Source organism: Xenopus laevis, chromosome 7S, assembly GCF_017654675.1.
Source record: "Xenopus laevis strain J_2021 chromosome 7S, Xenopus_laevis_v10.1, whole genome shotgun sequence".
Taxonomy (NCBI): domain Eukaryota; kingdom Metazoa; phylum Chordata; class Amphibia; order Anura; family Pipidae; genus Xenopus; species Xenopus laevis.
In genome coordinates, this window is record NC_054384.1 from 38,495,661 (window position 1) to 38,516,668 (window position 21,008).

Below are 21,008 nucleotides of genomic sequence, written 5' to 3' on the forward strand. Positions count from 1 at the left end.
AATAGTCCAGAAACTACATCCAGGCTGGCAGGCCTTTGCTGGTTGGCGTATTTAGCCATTCTCTTCAGATTAAAATTATACTCTAATATTGTATGCATGTATTCCCTGGATAGGATTAAACACCTGCCATCCATCACAGATCTTTTTCTATTCCATTCAATTATGAAGTGCTCAACCCCTGTATTCCTTCCTTTCAGATCAGGTGCCAAACAGTGTATTATCCAACCTGCCACGGGTCAGGAAAATCACATTTAGTCCAAATTACTGTTGCACACTGACAGAGTGAATCAACTTTTTAGTTGTGCTATTTTTTGGCTGAACCAATGTAGACAAAGGCAAAGTTTCGGGCCTCACAGGGCCCTTTATCAAGCCAAGATCATGTTGTTCACCTTTAAAATAACTTTTGGTATGGTGTAGTGATATTCTGAGACAATTTGCAATTGGTTTTCATTTTTTAATATTTGCGATTTTTGGGTTATTTAGCTTTTTATTCAGCAGCTCTCCAGTTTGCAATTTCAGCAATCTGGTTGCTATGGTTCAGATTACCCTAACAAACATGCATTGATTTGAATAGGAGATTTGAATAATAATAGGAGAGGGCCTCAATAAAAGATGAGTAATAACAAATAACAATAATTGTTTTTTGTTTTTTAGATAGGGTCAATGATCCCCATTTGAAAGATCGAAAGAGTCAGAAGTAGGCAAATTATTCAAAAACTATAAAAAATGAAGGGCAATTCAGGCTTACTGGACAATGTCTGAATATATATATATATATATATATATATATATATATATATATATATATATATATATATGTGTGTGTGTGTGTGTGTGTGTGTGTGTTCTTCTGAGGATTTCCTCTGACAGCTCTGGCTTCTTCCTAAAGTCCTAAAAGCACACTAAAAAATGTGTGGTGACAGTAACCATTTGTAACAGTATCTCCATGCTTTAAAGCCAGGGTAATTATAAGCCTTGAGCTATGTAATAACCTGTTACAAGTGTCAACATTTTACAGTACCTTTTACAAAACCTTTTCCTGAATTGTGCGTGAGCTATGGCATTTCAACTTCATTTTGGGCTTTACTGCATTTTAATTTAGAGGGTGACATGAATACCAAAACCCTTGCTCTCTATTTTTAATGTACCCTGGTGTACAGAAATCTATTTTGGACTTGTGAGCCATTTACATAACCCTTCTGGAATGCTTGATGAGTACAGGACATTTTAAACTGAATACATGCCCTGCTCAGATTCCTGTTTTATGCATCCATTGCCCAGCACAGACACAAGATTAAGATACAAAATGTCAGTCATTTCTCAGTGTACAGCTTATGGTTACCCTAATATTAAAATTATATCATAATTTTAGGTAGCATTTAATTAGTTTATTCAGTTTTACTCATTTGTTGCATCATTAACGTTGCCCATGAATAATAGTTTGATGTAAGTAACATTTTAAAAGTTGAAATTGGACTGGTGGTCACATAAGGGTAGACTCAATAGCACTCACAAAGGTGTACAGATAAATGCTGATAGTTACAGTTAACTAAGCTTTCCATTTATTCAGTCAGCTGCACACTTCTTATTGCTGTATATTTGTAGTAAACACTGTCACAAGACTGGGACATAGGATTTTATTTCTCTTTCACAACCAATACAGGATTTTAAATCTTTCACTTATTTATAGTCTGCCCTTGGCAAAACTGGTGCACAATTCTGATCTGAAGCTTAGTCATAATGTGATGTATACATTGCATGTACATGTATGGGACCTGTTATCCAGAATGTTCAGGACCTGGGGGTTTTCCAGATTTTGAATCTTCATACCTTAAATCTACTAGAAAATCATATAAACATTAAAGAACCCCAATAGGTTGGTTTTGCTTCCAGTATGGATTAATTATATCTTAGTTTGGATCATGTACAAGGTACTGTTTTATTATTACAGTGAAAAGGGAAATCATTTTAAAAAATGTGGACAAATTGATTACAATGGATTCTATGGTAGATGGCCTTTTTATTATCAGGTTTCCTGATAATGGATCCAATACCTGTACATATGGCTGCACTGAACAATTAACTTGGTGATGCAACTCATGAAATCTTAAGTTTGGTGCTAAATATAATACACATTTCTATTTCTGGGTGCATTTGGATTCTTGTTTCTATGCTAATTAAATGTTTTGCTATTTTTGATATTTAGGAATGTTAGGATTTTAGCATAGAGGTGCAAATAAGGTTAAAAGATAATGATAATAAAAGAACAAGGATACAAATGTAGTGTAACCCTGTTCTCCAACATGCTCATTGCCAATGCATTTAAGGTTGGATGGTAGGTTCAGCCCCATGCATAAGTTAAGAAGCTGCCAACTTAGTAGCCAATGGCTGACATCGTATGGCTAGCTTTAATCTTTCCCATGCTATATTTGACTCTCTGCCTAACTGATCACAACCTTATTTATCACCACCCTATACTTTTACCATTGTCGCATCCCTTTAAAAGAAGCAAGCTTAGAGCAAAAGGAGCAGTTTCATTGAAATAGAATGTGGCCATTTAAAGAGGGCCATAAAAGTATTTCTCCTTGACTAGGACAGGCCTAAGAATTTGTAGTAGCCTGTGTAGAAAAATACCACAGACTTCTATATTCCAATATAGATTCCCTTGTAATGCAAAAAAAATACATTTTATGGTGCAGGTAGTACTAATGCAATCCTGTCACACCCATGGTTCAGTTGCATGAAAGATATTGGGCACGTTTGGGTGTTGACTTGCTGGCCACAAGTCTTTATGACTCTGAAATGTACATATATATTGTGCTAGTGGCATAGCAGGACACTTAATTATATAGTGTGGTCAGCATCAGCATAATCCTGAGATTCTTAAGTGTTCCTCTTAACAGGTATGTTTCTAAATAAATCTGGATAACACTTTAGAAACAGTGAATGGTCACGTGAAAGTAATAAACAAAAATTAAAAAAATATCAAATTTTACCAAGAGGGGTGCAATATCCCCTTTCCTATAAAGCACTATAATATTTAAGTAATATTTTCCAAGGAACAGAATGCTAACAATGCTTTTATAGATGTAGATCATAATGGGACAACATCACTAAAAGTAGACCTCACATGTGTGGGCACTCCTGGTCTAGCTGATGAAAACGAGAGCTCCATCATGGGTTTTATTATTCCTCAATTAAATTAGGATGACAGTCTGTCACTTTAATAATAACTATTGCATAGATTTCAGGGGACATAATCCTGTTGTCTCTAATATGACATAGTAGGTGCCCTAGATATTCCATCTCATGAGGAGAGCATAAAAGGACATAGGAGAGCTCTACACACTGCCAAGCATTCTTCCATGTACAAATATAGCATGGAGAAAGAAATGCCTTTCTCCCCTGGCAGTGAGAAAATCCTCATTATGTTGTTTAAATGTTGATAAGCTATCACTCCACACTTAGCTTATTATGTGGCTTGATAAAGCAGAGCTTTTTTGTTGGCAGTTGTGAAATAACTGATTTTGAAAGCAGTAGTAATAGCTTTAAGAACACTATAATATTCACCCTCCCTGTTTCTATATGTGTAAAGGTGTACACTATTTATATCCTAGTAGTGCCTAATAAATAACTTTATTTTAATTTGTTTAATCTGATTTCTCAAAATGCTAAAAATAAATATTGGTTAGTTATGGATACTAATAGGAATGTGCATGGAGTGGCCAAACAGACGTTGGATAACTGTAAATGGCCATTATGTGGCTTTATGGAGTGTGGCTTTTTAAAAACAATTTATTTAACTCTACATTGCTAATGGTCAACCTTTACTAAAATATTTGGGATATTAATACAAGCACCACAATGGGGGTTGTTTTACAAATAGGAGACAACATTTTGTATACAAGACTTTATTTGTGACTTATACTGACCACTCTTGAGGAAGCAAGCTTAATCACAGTGGTGCAAACAAAGTTATTCTGCACCTGATGCATCTCTCCTCCAAATCTTTTCAATTAAATCAAGACGTTGTATTAATTTTTGGTGGACTTTTTAGTTCAATGTTAACAGCAGTTATTATTTACAGTATTGTGATAACATCATTAATTTGCTATATAATTGTTTGTGTCACAGATGGGAGGGCCCCCTCTTCTTACAGGAGTAAGAGTAGGGTTTTAATATGTGTTGGCATGGTTGACTAATAAATATCATCATTTTAATTCTATTCAATATTACCTATTAAATATCTTATTATCTGACTTTTGGGGGATGAAGTCCTATTTATTATTTATTGTCGTTAAGGGTCAAGACCAGTGTTACCCTCAGGGTTAACCTCACTTATGAATGCAGTTGGATCTACTTTCCGACCTTTTGCATCTCCCACAGAATTCAAAAAGCATGATGTACTGTATCTTGCATGCCATAATTTCGGTAGCAATTATTCGTTTACCAGTACCAATATCAAGGAAGGCCAAGTAGTCAACAGGAGTCACTTTGGAAAGATAAGTTATACTGTATGATATTACCCTGGGAGGCCTACTTATCAAAATGCTAATTTGATCACATAAAAACATGGCACAACCCAAATGCAGCACAATTACATTCTATTAGAAAAAACAATACTAAATCGAATTTGCGAGTTCAGTTTGGGACTTGGCCAGGATTCGGCCTGTATCAGCAGGATTCGGATTCGGATGAATCCTTCTGCCCAGCCGAAGCAAATCCTAATTTGAATATGCAAATTAGTGGCGGGGAGGGAAATCACGTGTCTTTTTGTCACAAAACAAGGAAGTAAAACATGTTTTCCCCTTCCCACTCCTAATTTGCATATGCAAATTAGGTTTCGGTTCGGTATTCGGCTGAATCTTTCGTGGTTTGGGTGTTCAGCCGAATCCAAAATACTGGATTCGGTGCATCCCTAATTTGAATGTTACTAAATGAGTTTCCTAGTGTTTCAAAGTCCTAGACTAAGATTTTCCATGTAGGTTGCATCTATATTACTATTTTACTGCAGCCCTACGTATCTTAAATTATACATGGAAATGCTTGTGCTTTATGGGTTTATGGATTTGCGGTGACCTTCTGGATTTCATGACAGCAAATGTTTTCACTCATTTCTCGGCGAAGCAAAACAGGACAGATTCACCCATCAATAATCCTCAGCACAGCACATTTCTAAAACAGAAGACCTCAGAGCAGTATTAAAAGTTGCTAAAACAGCTAACCAGGTCTAGTAAAATCAAAGTTGTTATAGTGATATATATCTTTCATGAATTCATGACCCAAAAGTAGGTTTCACCCCATTATTATATTTTTGGTAGGGTTTACTAAAATACCATGCAGAAAAATACAGTATGCAAGGGTTATATGACTATGAACATTCTGTGACATTGCTATTAACTTGAAACATGAATTCATAAACCTCCTACAGCAATTATTTATCATAACATTTGTCCGAGCGTGTATCTAGGATACCTCAGCACTGTGCAATTCTGTGCAAGGGACACCTGTAAGATAATAGGCTCTGTGCTCTTTACTGAAGGGAACATTCAGATTGTGCAGTATCACAGGAATGCTTTTGAATGGCTTACAAAGCGTCAGTTGGAGCCACAGAAATGGTTTCCTGGTAGCATGCCGAGTTACATAAATCTATTTCAGGGTCATGGTTAGTCTGACTGCAGCATTTCCAGTGACATTAATACTTTGCCTTAGTGGATTTTATGGAATAAAACAGAGAAATATGCATCTGAAAGTGCTGCTGCCTTATCACATTCATATGTTATCATTGCTGTTTAATGTAGCCCAAAGCTTGCACAATCCCAGAAAAATATTTGTGAAAAATGGGATTCAACTGAAAAGGGGCTGATTTGAGGATTCCTTTTAGATTTAACCACAGTGAAAAACATGGGAAAAAACCCAAATCCTTCATAATCATGGAGCTCCCGCCATGCTTTCTTCTACCTTTCTACTGTACCCAAAATGTACAATTTAAACACTAATTCCATCACCCTGTAGTACTGTGAATGCGACCTGCAATTTGTCCCAGTTTGCATTGCTTCTAGTGTAATATTTTACATTATGTTAAATCTGTTGGCCACTGGAAATAGTTGTTAATTGTAATACATCGTGGGGGCTACATCATCACATCACTTTAGTACAAAGAGTTCTGAATATTCAAGCTCTCCTCTGAAATCCAGCTTTGTCACAACACCTCTTGGCACATAATGACTTTACAGGCATATGAATACATTGTTATTTCAGTATTATTGCCATAGTGCCAAAGGAATCTAGGAGAGCTAAATGTGTTCACCCCTTAATCTCACCTAACTAACAATCTGCCTGGGCTTCCAGAACTATACCAGCACAGCAAATTAACAGATTGCATGTACCACATTTGCTAATAGCAGCAAATCTTGGGGTGGAGGTTTTAATAACAAAAAAAACATGGCACCTTGCACACTGCCACTTGGTTTGAAATGAGCCCTGGACAGTTTGACATCCTTCTTGTAGAGATTATATTTCAGATAATTTGTTGAAGCAGAATAAGATTTAATACTGTATGTATACATTTATACAGGGAGAAATCTATTCACAGGCTTGACAGATCACGTTTAATGCCTTTGCCTGGGTTTTTACATCTAATCAATAGGTTGTTGTTTCTCCCTTTGTTATACAGAGCAATTGTCAATTGCTACAATAAAAGGCACATTGATCACTTTAAGCAACTCATGTTTGAGATGGAAAGTGGAAGCCCAGAGGCAGTGCAGACATAATGTTATCTATGTCGTCATTGATTTTTTTTTTTTCCATTTTGATTCATTATAAAAAAGACGTAGAACTCATGTCCTGTGACTTGGTATTCTTTAGTACATAGGTCGGCAGAGTTCACTTTCACATTGATGGAACAGTAGCTCAACAATAGATCCTTATCATTTCTGAAATTAATGTTTTTCTTTATTTTTCTTTGACACGAACAGCCATTTGCGTCATTTGAAAACTCCCTGACTTTATTAGTGACAGTATCAAACTGGTCATGTTCAGTACCAAATGAAGTGGAAAATAACTCCTTGTTTTATGCACTTTTGCGAGCTGTCAATAGCATATTTTGGCTGTTAAGCTATGTTCTGTGCATTCATCTTCCACCTGTAATGAAAAGAGAAACTCCCTGAAGGTGGTATTTGGCAAGCAACTATAAAAACAAACATTAGGGCTCAAATACTACGAACTTAAGTGCACTGTGCAAAAATACAAAATTATTGTGCTACACAATTCATATAAGACACTTATGCACAAATGTGTTCCTTGCACTTCATGATTAATAGTCCCAATTGTGTCCATGAACACTAGGGAACCCTGGAGTTACAGTCACCCTGGATGTAACCATAATTCCATAATTTTCACAGTGGGTTGTGTAAATAATGAATAGTGTCCTAATGATGTTACTGACACGGCACACATTTGTGCACAGAAATTGACAGTATACACACTCCAACTTGCACCAAATTCACAAGATACACACAAGGTACTTTGTGTGCATTTTGACACACATCATTGTGTTAGCTATATTGATGATGGAATTGTTGGAAAAACTCAGCGCTGTAGGAAATAAACATGCAGGGCCGTTTTTTTATGTGTTGGTGCCCAGAGGCCAGCGTCATACACCACCTGTCCCCTGTGCAAGAATCCTCCATCGCCCCCCCCCAGGATCGCATGCAAGTGTGATCCGTTGATTTGGTGGGGGGTCTGAAAGCACAGAAATCTACGTTCCTAGACATTTGTGCCACCCTAGGCCCAGGCCTTTGCACCTTGCTGCAAATCCAGGCCTGCAAGCATGGCAAATTTGCACACTGTGCTGTGTTTGCAAATAAACTTTTTGTGTGTAGGTCCTGTAGACATACCTGTGCATGCTGCACACGCATATTGCACACATCCTTAATCACTAAATGGTTAAAATAATATCTCAACATAAGAAGGCACAAAATTAGCCATAGTTGTTTAGTTGTTCAGATAAACCATAGCTGAATTAATGCATTTGTCCACCTTCCTTGCATTCCATGGTTCTTAACCTTATACAGCTTGAATCAATGCAAGACTGTCTCTATTTTAAACAACCAGGATACTTGCTATGTATGGGCAATCCCTGGAATTCCAGAACAGCTAAAGCCGTGATTCCTGCATAATGTAAAATCTCACTTGGAAGTGATGACAGTTAGGCCTGTTTTAAACATAGTATTGAAGGTCAGGAGAACTTAACATGCTAAAGGAACTAAAGCACCTTTCCACTTGTATGGTACAATGTACACATAATACATTGTACATATAGTATTTTATGACTTCTGTATTTGTTACAATTAGGAACATTTTGGGATGAGCATATATGTTTTATATACTGTATAAGTAAGCTTTTCATGCCCCATGAAGAAACTTTGGTATCTCCTTTGGCATTATTGGCTTTAGAATACATATGGCTTTAAAAAAACATCAGTATTTCTAACTGGTCAGAACTATAAACATAATCTATGTGCTGTACAATTATTATTAAGCTAAGGCATTAAATATACTTAATATACTGTACTTGCTGCTTGTTTAGTGCATGCCATTATTATATTTACACTTTGAAAAATACATTTAACATCTTCTTGTGTTTAGTTAGAGAAAGGGATGGATTTTTTATTGGAGTGTTGTAACTTAGAACCCATGGGACACAATTACTTTTACAGTAATTAAGGAGCAATTTTTGTATGCACAAGGGGGCAGATCTGTTTTGATTAGCACCTGGGGTTTGGGTGAATTGTTGCAAACAAGACACAAAATAAAGGAACTGTAGGTCTGCCTGCTATTTATTGTATGTGGCCAAACTATTTCAAAACTGCTTTGGCAAGAATATATGATTTAACAAGATTAACAAGATTCAACCCTCATTTTGTTCTACTTTGGTCTACAGTGATCATCATCAATCAAAAAGTTCAGTTTGTTCCAGTAGATTTAATAGTAATTCAAACCATTTCAGGCGCATTAGAAAACACCAAGATTATTTCTGGTTCCAAAAACCTCTCTTGCACTCAGAATCAACTCATCACAGGTCAATAAATATCTTCCCTGCCTCTCTCTGAATCTTGGCATTTCATCAGAACTTTCCAGGGGGATCCGTTTTGAGGAGGCAAAAAATAATTATACATTTCGGTGTTTTAAAGGAACATTTGTTTTGAAATGGGCTTAGTTACAGAATCTCTATGGAATGTGGACTTGCCCACTAATAGCTAGTTTGGATCTCAGAAGGTGACTGATATGGCTCCAACTGTGCAGAAGAAGCCAATCATAGCTGACTCTTAGGGGCAGATTTACTAAGCCTCGGGTGAATATTCGAATTTCAAAAAGTTCAAATTTCGAAGTAAATTTTTGGATACTTCGACAATTGAATAGGCTACTTTGACCATCGAATAGGCTACTTCGACCATCGAATTGGACTTCGACTTCAATTCGAACGATTCGAATAAAAAATCGTTCGACTATTCGACCATTCGATAGTCGAAGTACTGTCTCTTTAAAAATCCTTCAATTCAATACTTCGCCAAGTTAAACCTAAAAAATAGCATTATAAACCTATGGGGACCTTCTACAAGCATTTTCTACGTTTTTGGCATCAAATAAAAATCCTTCGATCGATCGATGAAAATCATTCAAATCTTTCGATTTTTATTCGATCGATCGAATGCTTTTTTTAGCGCTAAATTGTTCAAATTCGATATTCAAATTCGAAAGGATTTCAATTCAAGGATCGAATTCGAGGGGTTTAACCCCACGAAATTCGACCCTTGATAAATACCCCCCTAAATGTTGAATACATATTTAATGTTTGACGAGTAGCATTTTCTTCAAACTGATATGAAACTGATATTAATCAGGGGCCATACACTAAAAATAAGGAAAAAGAAAGTATTAAAAATACATGGAGCAGCCATATAAAAAGTGAAAGGAGTAAGCCTATTTATTCCCATCCTATCCACAACCATTACAACCAAAAAATGTAAGTACCAAAATACATAGATTAGATGGGGAAATCCCTTTTTTGATGCCTTTTACAAAGAAGATGGTATTTTTGCAATGGGTATTGAATAGTGTAATTTTATATCTCTATCCTGTTCTCGGCTTTCTCTGCTTACAGAAGTTATCAATAACCCTTTTCAAGGCTTTATTGCTTTGTATAAAGGGTTACCACGTCTATGGTTCTGAACTGGGCTGTCTGATTTTAACAGGTGCTCTCCATTTCTTTAAGGACTATCTGGATTTCAAATATCTGATACAAAAAAAAATACAGGCAACCATAGCTCTTAGATTCTGAAGCTTTATTGACACAGTGGTGTCAGTAATGCATTTCAAAGGTCACTAAGGTACTGGGATATTGGACAAGGTTAGTTGTTAAGTGATTGGAAACTATGTATCACTGCGTCCATTTTTTTTGGAATGGCTTGGGTTTATTTATATGTTAGTACTGACACAGTTAAACTGTCCAAGTCAAAGGTATTGGATGTATCAGGTCAGCAGATGTTCCTGTATCTATTTTTAATTTTGTGTTTAAGACAACTTGGGATAGCATTAGTATATCAGAATTTAACATTTTTGCATGCTCTGCTGATTTTCCTATCACTGTCAAGTTTTGGCATCAGCAGAAGGTGCTAAGGCTTAATAAAAGAAAGCATTATCGAAAATATACAAATCTTTATTTGGTTTAGTGAGCCATCCAGTAAACCATTTGAGAAGATTTGTATTAGAGAAGAATGGGTATCAATTATACAGTTGCTGAACGTAGGTAAACAAAATTATGAATAGGATCACCTAAGGTTTTGTTCCATTTCTCCATTATATTTTCAAAGAAATTGGTTTAATAATGTTATTGAAAAGCTGGTGTGGTATAGTGGTTTTAGAGGTTTTTGAAACCACAACTAAACTCACTTTCTCTAAAACCACAAATGCCATGGAATTAGTTAAAAGATCTCAATTTAAAAAGCATGAACAAAAAAAGCACTGAAGGATAAAAAAAAACATGAATACCTCTAAAACCTCTAAAAAATTTAATTTTTCAAACAATTACTAGTGAAAAAAAATCTAAATTCATTAAAAACAGTCCAATAAGATCAGTGCAGCTACCATTGACTTCCATAGGACCTTGACAACTTTTACTTGGTGAATTTTTGTAGTAGAGCTTTTACTAAATATAGAAAAAACACAATGATGAGATTTGTGAAAAAAAAAATAGATTGTTAGTATATTAGCCCCTGAGGGTTACATTGACTTGCAGAAACTGAAAACCTAAGCACCAACTTCTAATGTTATTTCAAAGTAGTGAAGAAATTGGGTATAGATATAGTGTTTTATTGTGTCTCAAGGACTATGTTGATACTGTAAAAAATTACTTAAAGGAGCCACCCACACACTATATTTTGCAGGAGGGGTTTATCCTTTTTTGTGATCACCTATATTGTATTATTATGTCCATAATCTGTCTGGTTCTTGGCCTCATTTATATGAACCAGAGCCCCCTCCCACTTCAGTTTTTGGTTAATAAATATCCTAGACCCTCTGAATAATAACTATAGACACTGACACCCAAAGTTAGGGGCACTTATACAGAAAATACATATGGATTTATATATAAATATTGCAATATCAATAACAGATGTCGTTAACAGTTTTAATCCTTGAGTTTTCCTTGATGGCCAAACACATATTCCCATACACAAACACACACACACACACACTGCTCAGTGCCTCAAACATCTTGTGTGCATGCAAGAGAAATGTCTAGTTGCACCAGTCTATTTTATTTTCTCTGCTCTGCAAATTGTTTATTTGCTAACTGTACCAGATATCAAATACAAGTCCTTTAGGAAGCCTATAATATCCTTGGTGTCCTGCATAACCTCAAAAGAATGTCTCATGGCCTCTGGGGGACACAAAAATGATTTATGGGCTCTTTTTATTTGGCTGCAATTCAGAACTGATAGCAAGCCATGCTTGTCTTATTCAGAGGCTGATAACAGAGCTAAAAATCTTCATCATACTGTGACTGGCTCAACAATTTGTCTGTAAAGGATAATATTAAAGATGACACTTAACAACAAGATTGACTTTACTTCATGGCTGCAACAGTGATTTGTACCAGAATAGGAATATGTTTTTAATTTGGGAAGGCTAAATAGGGAATTTTTTTTTAGTTTTCATAAACACCAGAGCACCAAATATGTACATTACATTTACAGCAATCTGTCATGCAGTTGTCTAACACAAACAGAGCCACATTACAGTTACTCATTTTGCAGTGGAATAATTCCAACCAAGCTTTCCATATTTCAGAAGAAAAATTCTAAGGCAGCCCCAGGCCTCATACAGTAAGTAGGTTTCAGAAGAGAAACATTTAATACAAAATGGAATCTAGGGAATCTAAGCCACAAAACTGTATTGTTCTTTTTTTGAGTTGGAAAACCTATCCATTATTATGGACACTTAGGGGCAGATTTATCAAGGATCAAACTTCGAGGTGATGGGAGTTTTTTAAAACTGTAAATCATGTAGAAACCTCTTCCTCTCCCATGCCACATGATATGATAAGCATTGCACCAAGTTCAGTTTAGTGCTGAACAATATGTCACCGCTAATTAAATGAAAGATAATTATTACATTTTAAAGACAGCACTTTAGTCATTCCCTAGACACTCAATATAGGAATTACATGAGTAAAAGTCCAACTTGTCCAGTACCTATAAGAACCAGTGGTGTAACTACCGGGGGAGCAGGGGGTGCGATTGGGCCAGGGCCCGCACCCCTCAGGGCCCCCCGGCAGCTCACACGCCACGATTCCCGGCGGTTCCGGGTGTACGGAGGGGGACGGGGGGCCCGGCAGCGCGTCCCGCGCCAGGGCCCGCCCCCCTCTAGTTACGTCACTGCAATCAGCAGTAAGTTTTGCTTGATCTAGAGATACAAGAATGCTGATTGCTGAATATTGTAAATATGTGATTGGTTTCTACAGGTTATTAGATAGAACAAACGTTGGTCTATGTCACTGCAAAACTACTAAAGATCTGAAGTAGAACTGTGCATTTGTGTTTTACTGTGCAGTGTAGCAGCCAATCCATTTTAAAGGAAACGGATACCTAAATACAAATATTGGTATGCTGTAATCTAGAGAATTCAAGCTCTTTTACAATTGGTCTTTGTAGTAGATTTAGTATTTTGCCTCAATAATAACACAAATGTTTTGAATTTTGCACCTGTAACTTTCATTAAGAAAAAAAAAGCATTATCATAGTACAGGAAACTGTTGGCAATATAATCTTTGGTGCACACCTGCTACAATGTTTTCCTCCAGTCTATTTTTTTAAAGCCATATAATATTATATAATTCATTATAGTTAAAGGGGTTGTTCACCTTCCAAACACTTTTTTCAATTCAGTTATTTTTAGATTATTCCCCAGAAATAAAAACTTTTTTTAATTACTTTCCATTATTTATTTTTTACTGTTTTCCAAAATCTAAGTTTAAAGTTGAATGTTCTTGTCTCTGGTGTTTGAGTCTGGCAGCTCAGTAATTCAGGTGCAGACTCTAAACTGTTATAATTTTGCAACATTTAGTTGATCCATTTCTCAGCAGCATCTCTGGAGTATTAGCAACAATTGTATCAATTCTAAAAGCTGCCTGTAATGAAACACAGAGATTCTGCTCAGCAGGGACAAAGATAAGAAATGTATCAACTAAATGTATCCATTTATAACAGTTTACAGGGTCGGCGACCCCCCCTAAGAGCTGCTTTAGGTAAAAAATGACATTTTACACTTCAATATTAGAAAAACGGTCACACATAGCGAATAGAAAGTCATTGGAAAAAGTTGTTATTTCTGGTGATCTATCTGAAAACAACTAGTTGTTAGCAAAGCAGATGGACCAACTTGCCACTATATTAAAACAGAGATGAGCAATCTCAGGGCTTGGGTATATTACACCAGTTATTTGAGAAGTTTATGGAACTTTGGTGATTGTTGAGGCCATCGGAAACTTTTTGAAGGCCGGATCTTACCTTCAGGCCATCCCAATTTTAGATTGTTTGTCTTCATGATAATTGGATATCTGGTAAAATAAAACTAAGTTACTAATTAACCATGCCTAATATTGAAATGGAAATATACTGAAAATAAGAAATTATAGAATAGCTGAATTCTTTTGTCCTTTTGTCTTTGGCAGTCACCTTTTCTAAATAGTTGAAAGCAACTCAGATCTTTTTCCGTATTACATTGTTTCACACTCACACACATATTTATACAGAAATATATAAGGTATGTGAATGCATGAGTGTTTAAATCTCTTCTCTATTTCTGTGATTATGTGACAGCAATGAACACCTGTTTATGACAAAATATATACAGTGGATATAACTAAATTTTATGTTTGTCACCAGGTTACCCCAGGCAGTAAAGCAGCACAATCCAGTATAAACCAGGGTGACGTAGTGGTTGCTATCGATGGAGTCAACACAGACGGCATGACTCACTTAGAGGCTCAGAACAAGATTAAATCTGCCAGCTACAACTTGAGCCTCACACTTCAAAAGTAAGTGAACTCTACTAGATTTAGGTATATGATACAAAAGTACATGCCATATTAATAATGAGGCATCAATATGACAGAATTAATGTTTATCTGATTTAGAAGGAAAAGGGAAATAAGTGATCTTAAAGATATATATATACATCTTGTATTCAGTATGGGAGGACCCTTATGACAGGAACTCACCCCTTTTACGAGTAAATATGCATGTTTCATAAGTGTCACACACTATAGTCTCTTATTAAAACAAATCTCATGGTTGTTACATGCACAATGACCCAAGAAAAAGTTATCAACATTTTTTCTGAATTTCAGAGCTCACAGATTTCTGCTTTTTGAATTTTGTCCAAATTTTCTCGGGAAACTATTCTAGTTACAGGTTTAGAACAAGATGTATGATAGACGTAAAGGACCTGTAATCCAGAATGACCAGGACCATAGGATTGTTTTGCCACCAATAAGAATTAATTTAATTCAGTTAGGATAAAGAACAAGGTACTGTTTTACTATTACAGAGAAAAAGAAAATCATTTAATTTGAATTAGTTGATTAAAATGTAGTCTGTAAGAGATGGTCTTTCTGTAATTCAAAGCTTCAAGCATCTCGATAAAGGGGTGTAACCTTGAAACATTGCCCTTGTCCACTAATAAGCATGCAAGGGGTTTCCCTGGTACAATTTACTGAGTGTGACAGTGAATTTTCTTGAACCCTATGGTAAAAGCTTATTAATATAAATGGCACACTTTCTAATGCAATTCATTTGAACTAGCCCACAAGTTGGAGATGCTGGGGGAGACGTGAATGCTCTGAAACTAAAAAGAATTTAATAGGCACTAACAGGAAAACAGAATCATTGCATTCACCAACCTAATTATTATTCTGATAGCTCTGCACCCAGTCAAAGTGTATATCTAATGGAGAAAAAGTTATATTCCCCACAATTCTCTGTCCTGAAACACTTCATCTGGCAGCAGCCTGACATGGGGAAAAATGGGCACAAAAAAAAAAGCATAACATATTGGCAAACATTATTGTTCATTGCAAATGGTGACAGGCATACTGATCATGTTAGGATGCAAACATGCCAACTGAAATCATTTGGAATAAGGAGAATTGCCTTTTTATTCAGAAGATTTTAAAACAAAAAACAAAACAAAACAAAATTGAAAATGTTAAATATTGCAAGCTATAGTACAGTGGTTTAATGTTAACAGCAATATATGGCTCTTTTTTCATAAATTTCTTTTCATGTATTTTTTTATTATAGTTTTATCTTTTTTTCACAATACAATAATGTACAATTGTTTCATTCTTTTTTCGATAATATACAAGAGTCAAATGATGCATTTATGTAGACGAGAAAATAAGTACTGTATGACTCTTGTATTTTCATTATTATGTATGTCAAACATATAAACTTCATAAACTTTGGTATCACAACTAAAGGGATGTACGGATCTCTGGGATTTATAATCTCATTTGGGGGGGGGGATTGTGAGTTCGCCATCGGGGGATCCAGGCAAATTAAATCAGTATAGAACCCAACATGTGTGTGCAATGATTGTAATCCTGGATAATGCAATTGCAGATTCAGATTCAGGTTAGAGGGTCACAAAGAAATAAAACAGTCAGTATTTGAACCAATATTTAGAACTCTGAGGAAGAAAAGGGTTATGATATGGTACAGTCATAATGAGTGGGCAATGGTTGTGACCCTAAATTAAACAGTCTCGAGTCTCGAAGTAACAGTTAGTATATAAACTGGTATTTAGAAATAGGGTTATGATATGGTACAGATATAAGGACCCAAGATGAGTGGTCAGTGATCGTAGTCACAATAAAGGGGAGAAATAGTAATAAATGCTTAAAGGGATACTGTCATGGGAAAAAAACATTTTTTTCAAAATGAATCATTTCTCAAAAGAGCAAACAGATTTATTTATATTCAATTTTGAAATCTGACATGGGGCTAGACATTTTGTCAATTTTCCAGCTGCCCCTGGTCATGTGACTTGTGCCTGCATTTTAGGAGAGAAATGCTTTCTGGCAGGCTGCTGTTTTTCCTTCTCAATGTAATTGAATGTGTCTCAGTGGGACATGGGTTTTTAATATTAAGTGCTGTTCTTAAATCTACCAGGCAGCTGTTATCTTGTGTTAGGAAGCTGTTATCTGGTTACCTTCCCATTGTTCTTTTGTTTGGCTGCTGGGGGGGGGAGGGAGGGGGTGATATCACTCCAACTTGCAGTACATCAGTAAAGAGTGATTGAAGTTTATCAGAGCACAAGTCACATGACTTGGGGCAGCTGGGAAATTGACAATATGTCTAGCCCCATGTCAGATTTCAAAATTGAGTGTTGGTTCAGTGGAGAGGGTGCTGACTTCAGTGGCTCTGAATTGGGTAGGCTTCCCAACGCAAGGGTGTCCATGGCTTCTTCCAGAATCGAGTGACAATACTGCTTTCCATTTAAGGTGAAATTCCCATTGGTAGCGTATCTTATGGGATTGTAGTATTGTAAGGGCAGGTTTGAAAGCCCTCCGATGTGCTAGGGGAAAGCAGTTTGGGGAGATTAGTCGCCCGAAGAACAGGAGATTTGTCACCGGACAACTAATCTCCCTGAATCTCACCCTGTGTCTCTGCCCTTAATATAATGTCCTGGGCTTGGACAGGATTGGGTGGTTTGCTCAAGGATCTGTGAAAGTGGCCAATATGCAAGAATTGAGTTAGTAAGTTTAGGATGAATGTAGCTAGCCATTCTTTTATCTCTGCTTCCAGATTTTTATAGGGATGCCGCGTATTCTTATATTATCCCTTCGAGTTCTATTCTCAAGATCTTCCAAATTTAATTGTAGGTCATGGACTTGCATTTGGAGTTCAGATAAGTCAGATTCTTGTGCTTCCTATACTGTTGTAGCATCTTCCATCTGAGTTTCCAACGAGTCTGTACACTGTGCCATTTCTTTAATTTTGAGGATAGTGCGGAAGTTATACTTGTCGTGGCTTTGTCCATTTCCGTTCATGGAACCACTGTAACTTTTTCCAACAAGTCACTAGCAGACCGGTCTGATTTAGAAGGGCTTGTCTATATAGATTGGGAGATGGAAGTTTCCACAGTCTGGACTTCCCGATCTAAGTTTTTTACTGATTGCACAATACAATGTTTGCTTCTCCAGAAAAGTCTCAATTTATTGGGTATTTACTGGAGGTTTGTGTTTGGGATCTTTTTTTGACCGACCCATGCTTGGTGGCAGCAATAGTAGCTTGGTCCATTGACTTCCACCACAAGCTGTTATTTAAATATGGTAGTCTTTATTTGTAGGTTTGCTAAAGTATAAGTATTGGACCTCAATTACTTCAATTGAGAGTTTCCAGAGTTTGTAGGATTTGCCTACTTTGGGCATCAGATGTTGGGATTGCACTCTCAGTGGTTTAATGAGTTGGCCCCATTAAATGTTGTGCATTATCCTTAGCCTTTCCCACCCATTGATATTTTGCCTGGAATAATACATAAAGTTATGACATTTTTCTTACGTTCATTATAGTGTGTTCAGGGTAATAGCTGTATCTTTCAAGCCATTATATTAGGTTGCTGCTCAGCACAGGTTGTATAGTGTGTTGCCAATTTAACTGCATCACTTACAAATATTTCCCTTCTTTAACAATATATTTATAGGAGATGAGCGTCAGGGAAATAGGCTATTGAAAGCTCTGTAGGAGCTGGCAGGAAACAGGGTAAGCTTTATGGCTTAACGCACACTGCTTGATCTCCGGTCGGAGCTTTGGTATGTGCTCTACTCGGGGTCATGGCTCCACAGACCCAAAGGCGGTCCAAGCCCCAAAGTTTTGTCTTCTGCAGTCGCCTCTCAGTGGGGAAGATTAGCCGAATGGGGCCCAGGTTGAACCCTCCTCTGAACTTTAAGGGTAACATATTGTGCAGTTCACAGAGATCCAGACCGTGAGCTCCTGAGTGTGCGTCCGACTCGCAAGGCAGTTGGCCACACCCCCCCCTTATGGGATTACATTTAGGCACAACATACAATAATATACTATATTATCTAGTTGAAAAAAGAATGTTGGTTTCTGGACATCTGTTTCAACAGATGGAATAGGGCAGACATTCACTCATTTCTACTACTGACTCCTTCAAGGTCAATGGAGCAAGATAAAGTGGGTTAAGTGCCTTTATTGCATACAGCTATTAAAGATCAGTACAAATGTACACCCTAGGGTAGGTTTTTTATTTGCCATAAAAGCAGCATTTAATCAAACCTTTCAAAAACGACAAAGATTATTTGATGTTCTATAGTAAGTTTCAAATGGAAAAATATAAATATTTATAATCTGAAGAAGAGTCGTTGAAGACATATTTTTTAACTACTCCCAAAACAGCCCAGTAGCATACTGTATAAAATGTTCAAAGCATTGTTTTAATCTAATGGGATCTGGAAATATTATGAATATATTAATCAGAGATTCCAATACCAGAGAAATACCGACGTGTCTAAAGAATATTTAATAATTTTTATATTTTAAAATGTCACAATTTTTATTGTCTGTTGTTATATTACTAAAGCACATTATTACAATTTACTTGAACAGCTGGAAATGTCAGAATGGGGCTGACTTGCCGGTCTGCATACAGATGAGTCCCTAGGATAGCACTGCTTTTATCTTGGATAGCCTAATTGTAATTGGCTCTTGGAGGGTTGATTCATAAGTAGGTAGTTCCTTGATGGACAGCATTGTACTACATTTAGTCCAAGTTAATTTTTCCAACAAACGTTAAAGAAAATAAAAGTTATGCTAGAGGAGGGTGCTCAAAGAATGACTAACAACCATGTAGAAAATACAGCACAATGTTGGTTGCAGTCTGTAAGTAGTACCCCAATCAAATTATCTGTTCTCTAGTCTTTTGATAAAGATCCACCATGTAGTATAGGAGTGAGCACCCAAGACTAAAAAAATAAGAAATCATAGTACCTACTGCTCAATCACTCTGCTGGTGCTGCTGGATAGTTGCAATAGGTAAATCTATGTAATTTGACCCTTAACAGCAATCTTTATTTAGCCTCTATTTTTTCCTTTACTACTTTTGCTGGCCATTCATGCCATCCTATTCTTTGAAAAATAACTTCCTAATATTAACTATAACGTTAGTACTGTTTGTACAGTGATCTTTACAGGATCCAACTTTTTCATGTTTGTGCAGTCTTTTTCTTATAGATTTTAAAAGTCGCAACTAAACGCCTGGGACATTAAAAGCTTTAACTAAGGCTATCTTCACATGTAGGGATTTGTTTGACTATTCATATTCACTCATGTTGTTTCTCCCATGGCAAACTGTGAACTATATTTGTTGCCAGATATATAGGGGTAGATTTATCAAAGAGTGAAGTTAGAGATCTCCACAGTCTGCAGTGAGAGTGAAATACTACCTCTCTCCATTCATTTCTATGGGGTTTTAAAAGCGTATTTATCAAAGGGTGATAGTGAAAGTTCATCATTTGATAAATACGCCTTTAAAAATCCCATAGAAATGAATAGAGAAAGGCGTTATTTCACTCTGTGGACTGTGGAGATCTCTAACTTCACTCTTTGATAAATCTACCCCATAGTATTTATAAATCTCCCTTTATGACCTTATATCAGGGGTCCCCAACTTTTTTTACCTTGGAGGAAAATTCAGTGTAAAAAGAGTTGGGGAGCAACAAAAGCATGAAAAAAGGCCGGATTGGTGCAAAATAAGTGCTGTGATTGGCCATTTCATGACCCCTATAAGGATTGGCAGCCTACATGAGACTCTGTTTGGCAATACACCTACTTTTTATGCAACCAAAACTTGTCTCCAAACCAGGAATTCAAAAATAAGCACTTGATTTGGGGCCACTGGGAGCAACATCCAAGGGGTTGGTGAGCAACATGTTGCTCATGAGCCAATGGTTGGGGATCACCACCTTATTAAGTGAACAAGAATCCAAACCAGGAATTCAAAAATAAGCACTTGCTTTGGGGCCACTGGGAGCAACATCCAAGGGGTTGGTGAGCAACATGTTGCTCGTGAGCCAATGGTTGGGGATCACCACCTTATTAAGTGAACAAAAATCACTTAAAATTATTAGACTCAGATTCAAGTAGAGATACTGTTGCATACTATTTTTTGCCAAGTTAATTACAGCTCAGTCCTCAGTAAATGTGATGAATTTAACACCTGGATACATAACAAACAAATGACATGTCGCTGGGAAAAATATCTGTAAAGTATTATGTGCCTTCTGCAAACAAGCCATCAACAAAATAGCTTAATGAACATCAGTTATAAAGTTGTTATCACTTGAATTACTGTATACCGTGAATTGCTTTTTGTTGATCTCTATGAACCTCAACCGTACTTTAACAAAAATGGTCTGACAT

General features: G+C 36.5%; 1 protein-coding gene across 18 annotated transcripts in view; it reads left to right on the forward strand.

The window, feature by feature from the left end:
- ldb3.S (LIM domain binding 3 S homeolog) overlaps positions 1-21,008 on the forward strand; it is a 111,280-nt gene that overhangs the window by 19,387 nt on the left and 70,885 nt on the right. For all 18 annotated transcript variants that reach the window (XM_041570356.1, NM_001086768.1, XM_041570355.1 and 15 more), the window contains exon 3: positions 14,451-14,602. In XM_041570356.1, coding sequence (XP_041426290.1) covers positions 14,451-14,602 — 152 coding nt within the window. The remainder of the gene's footprint in view (positions 1-14,450; positions 14,603-21,008) is intronic.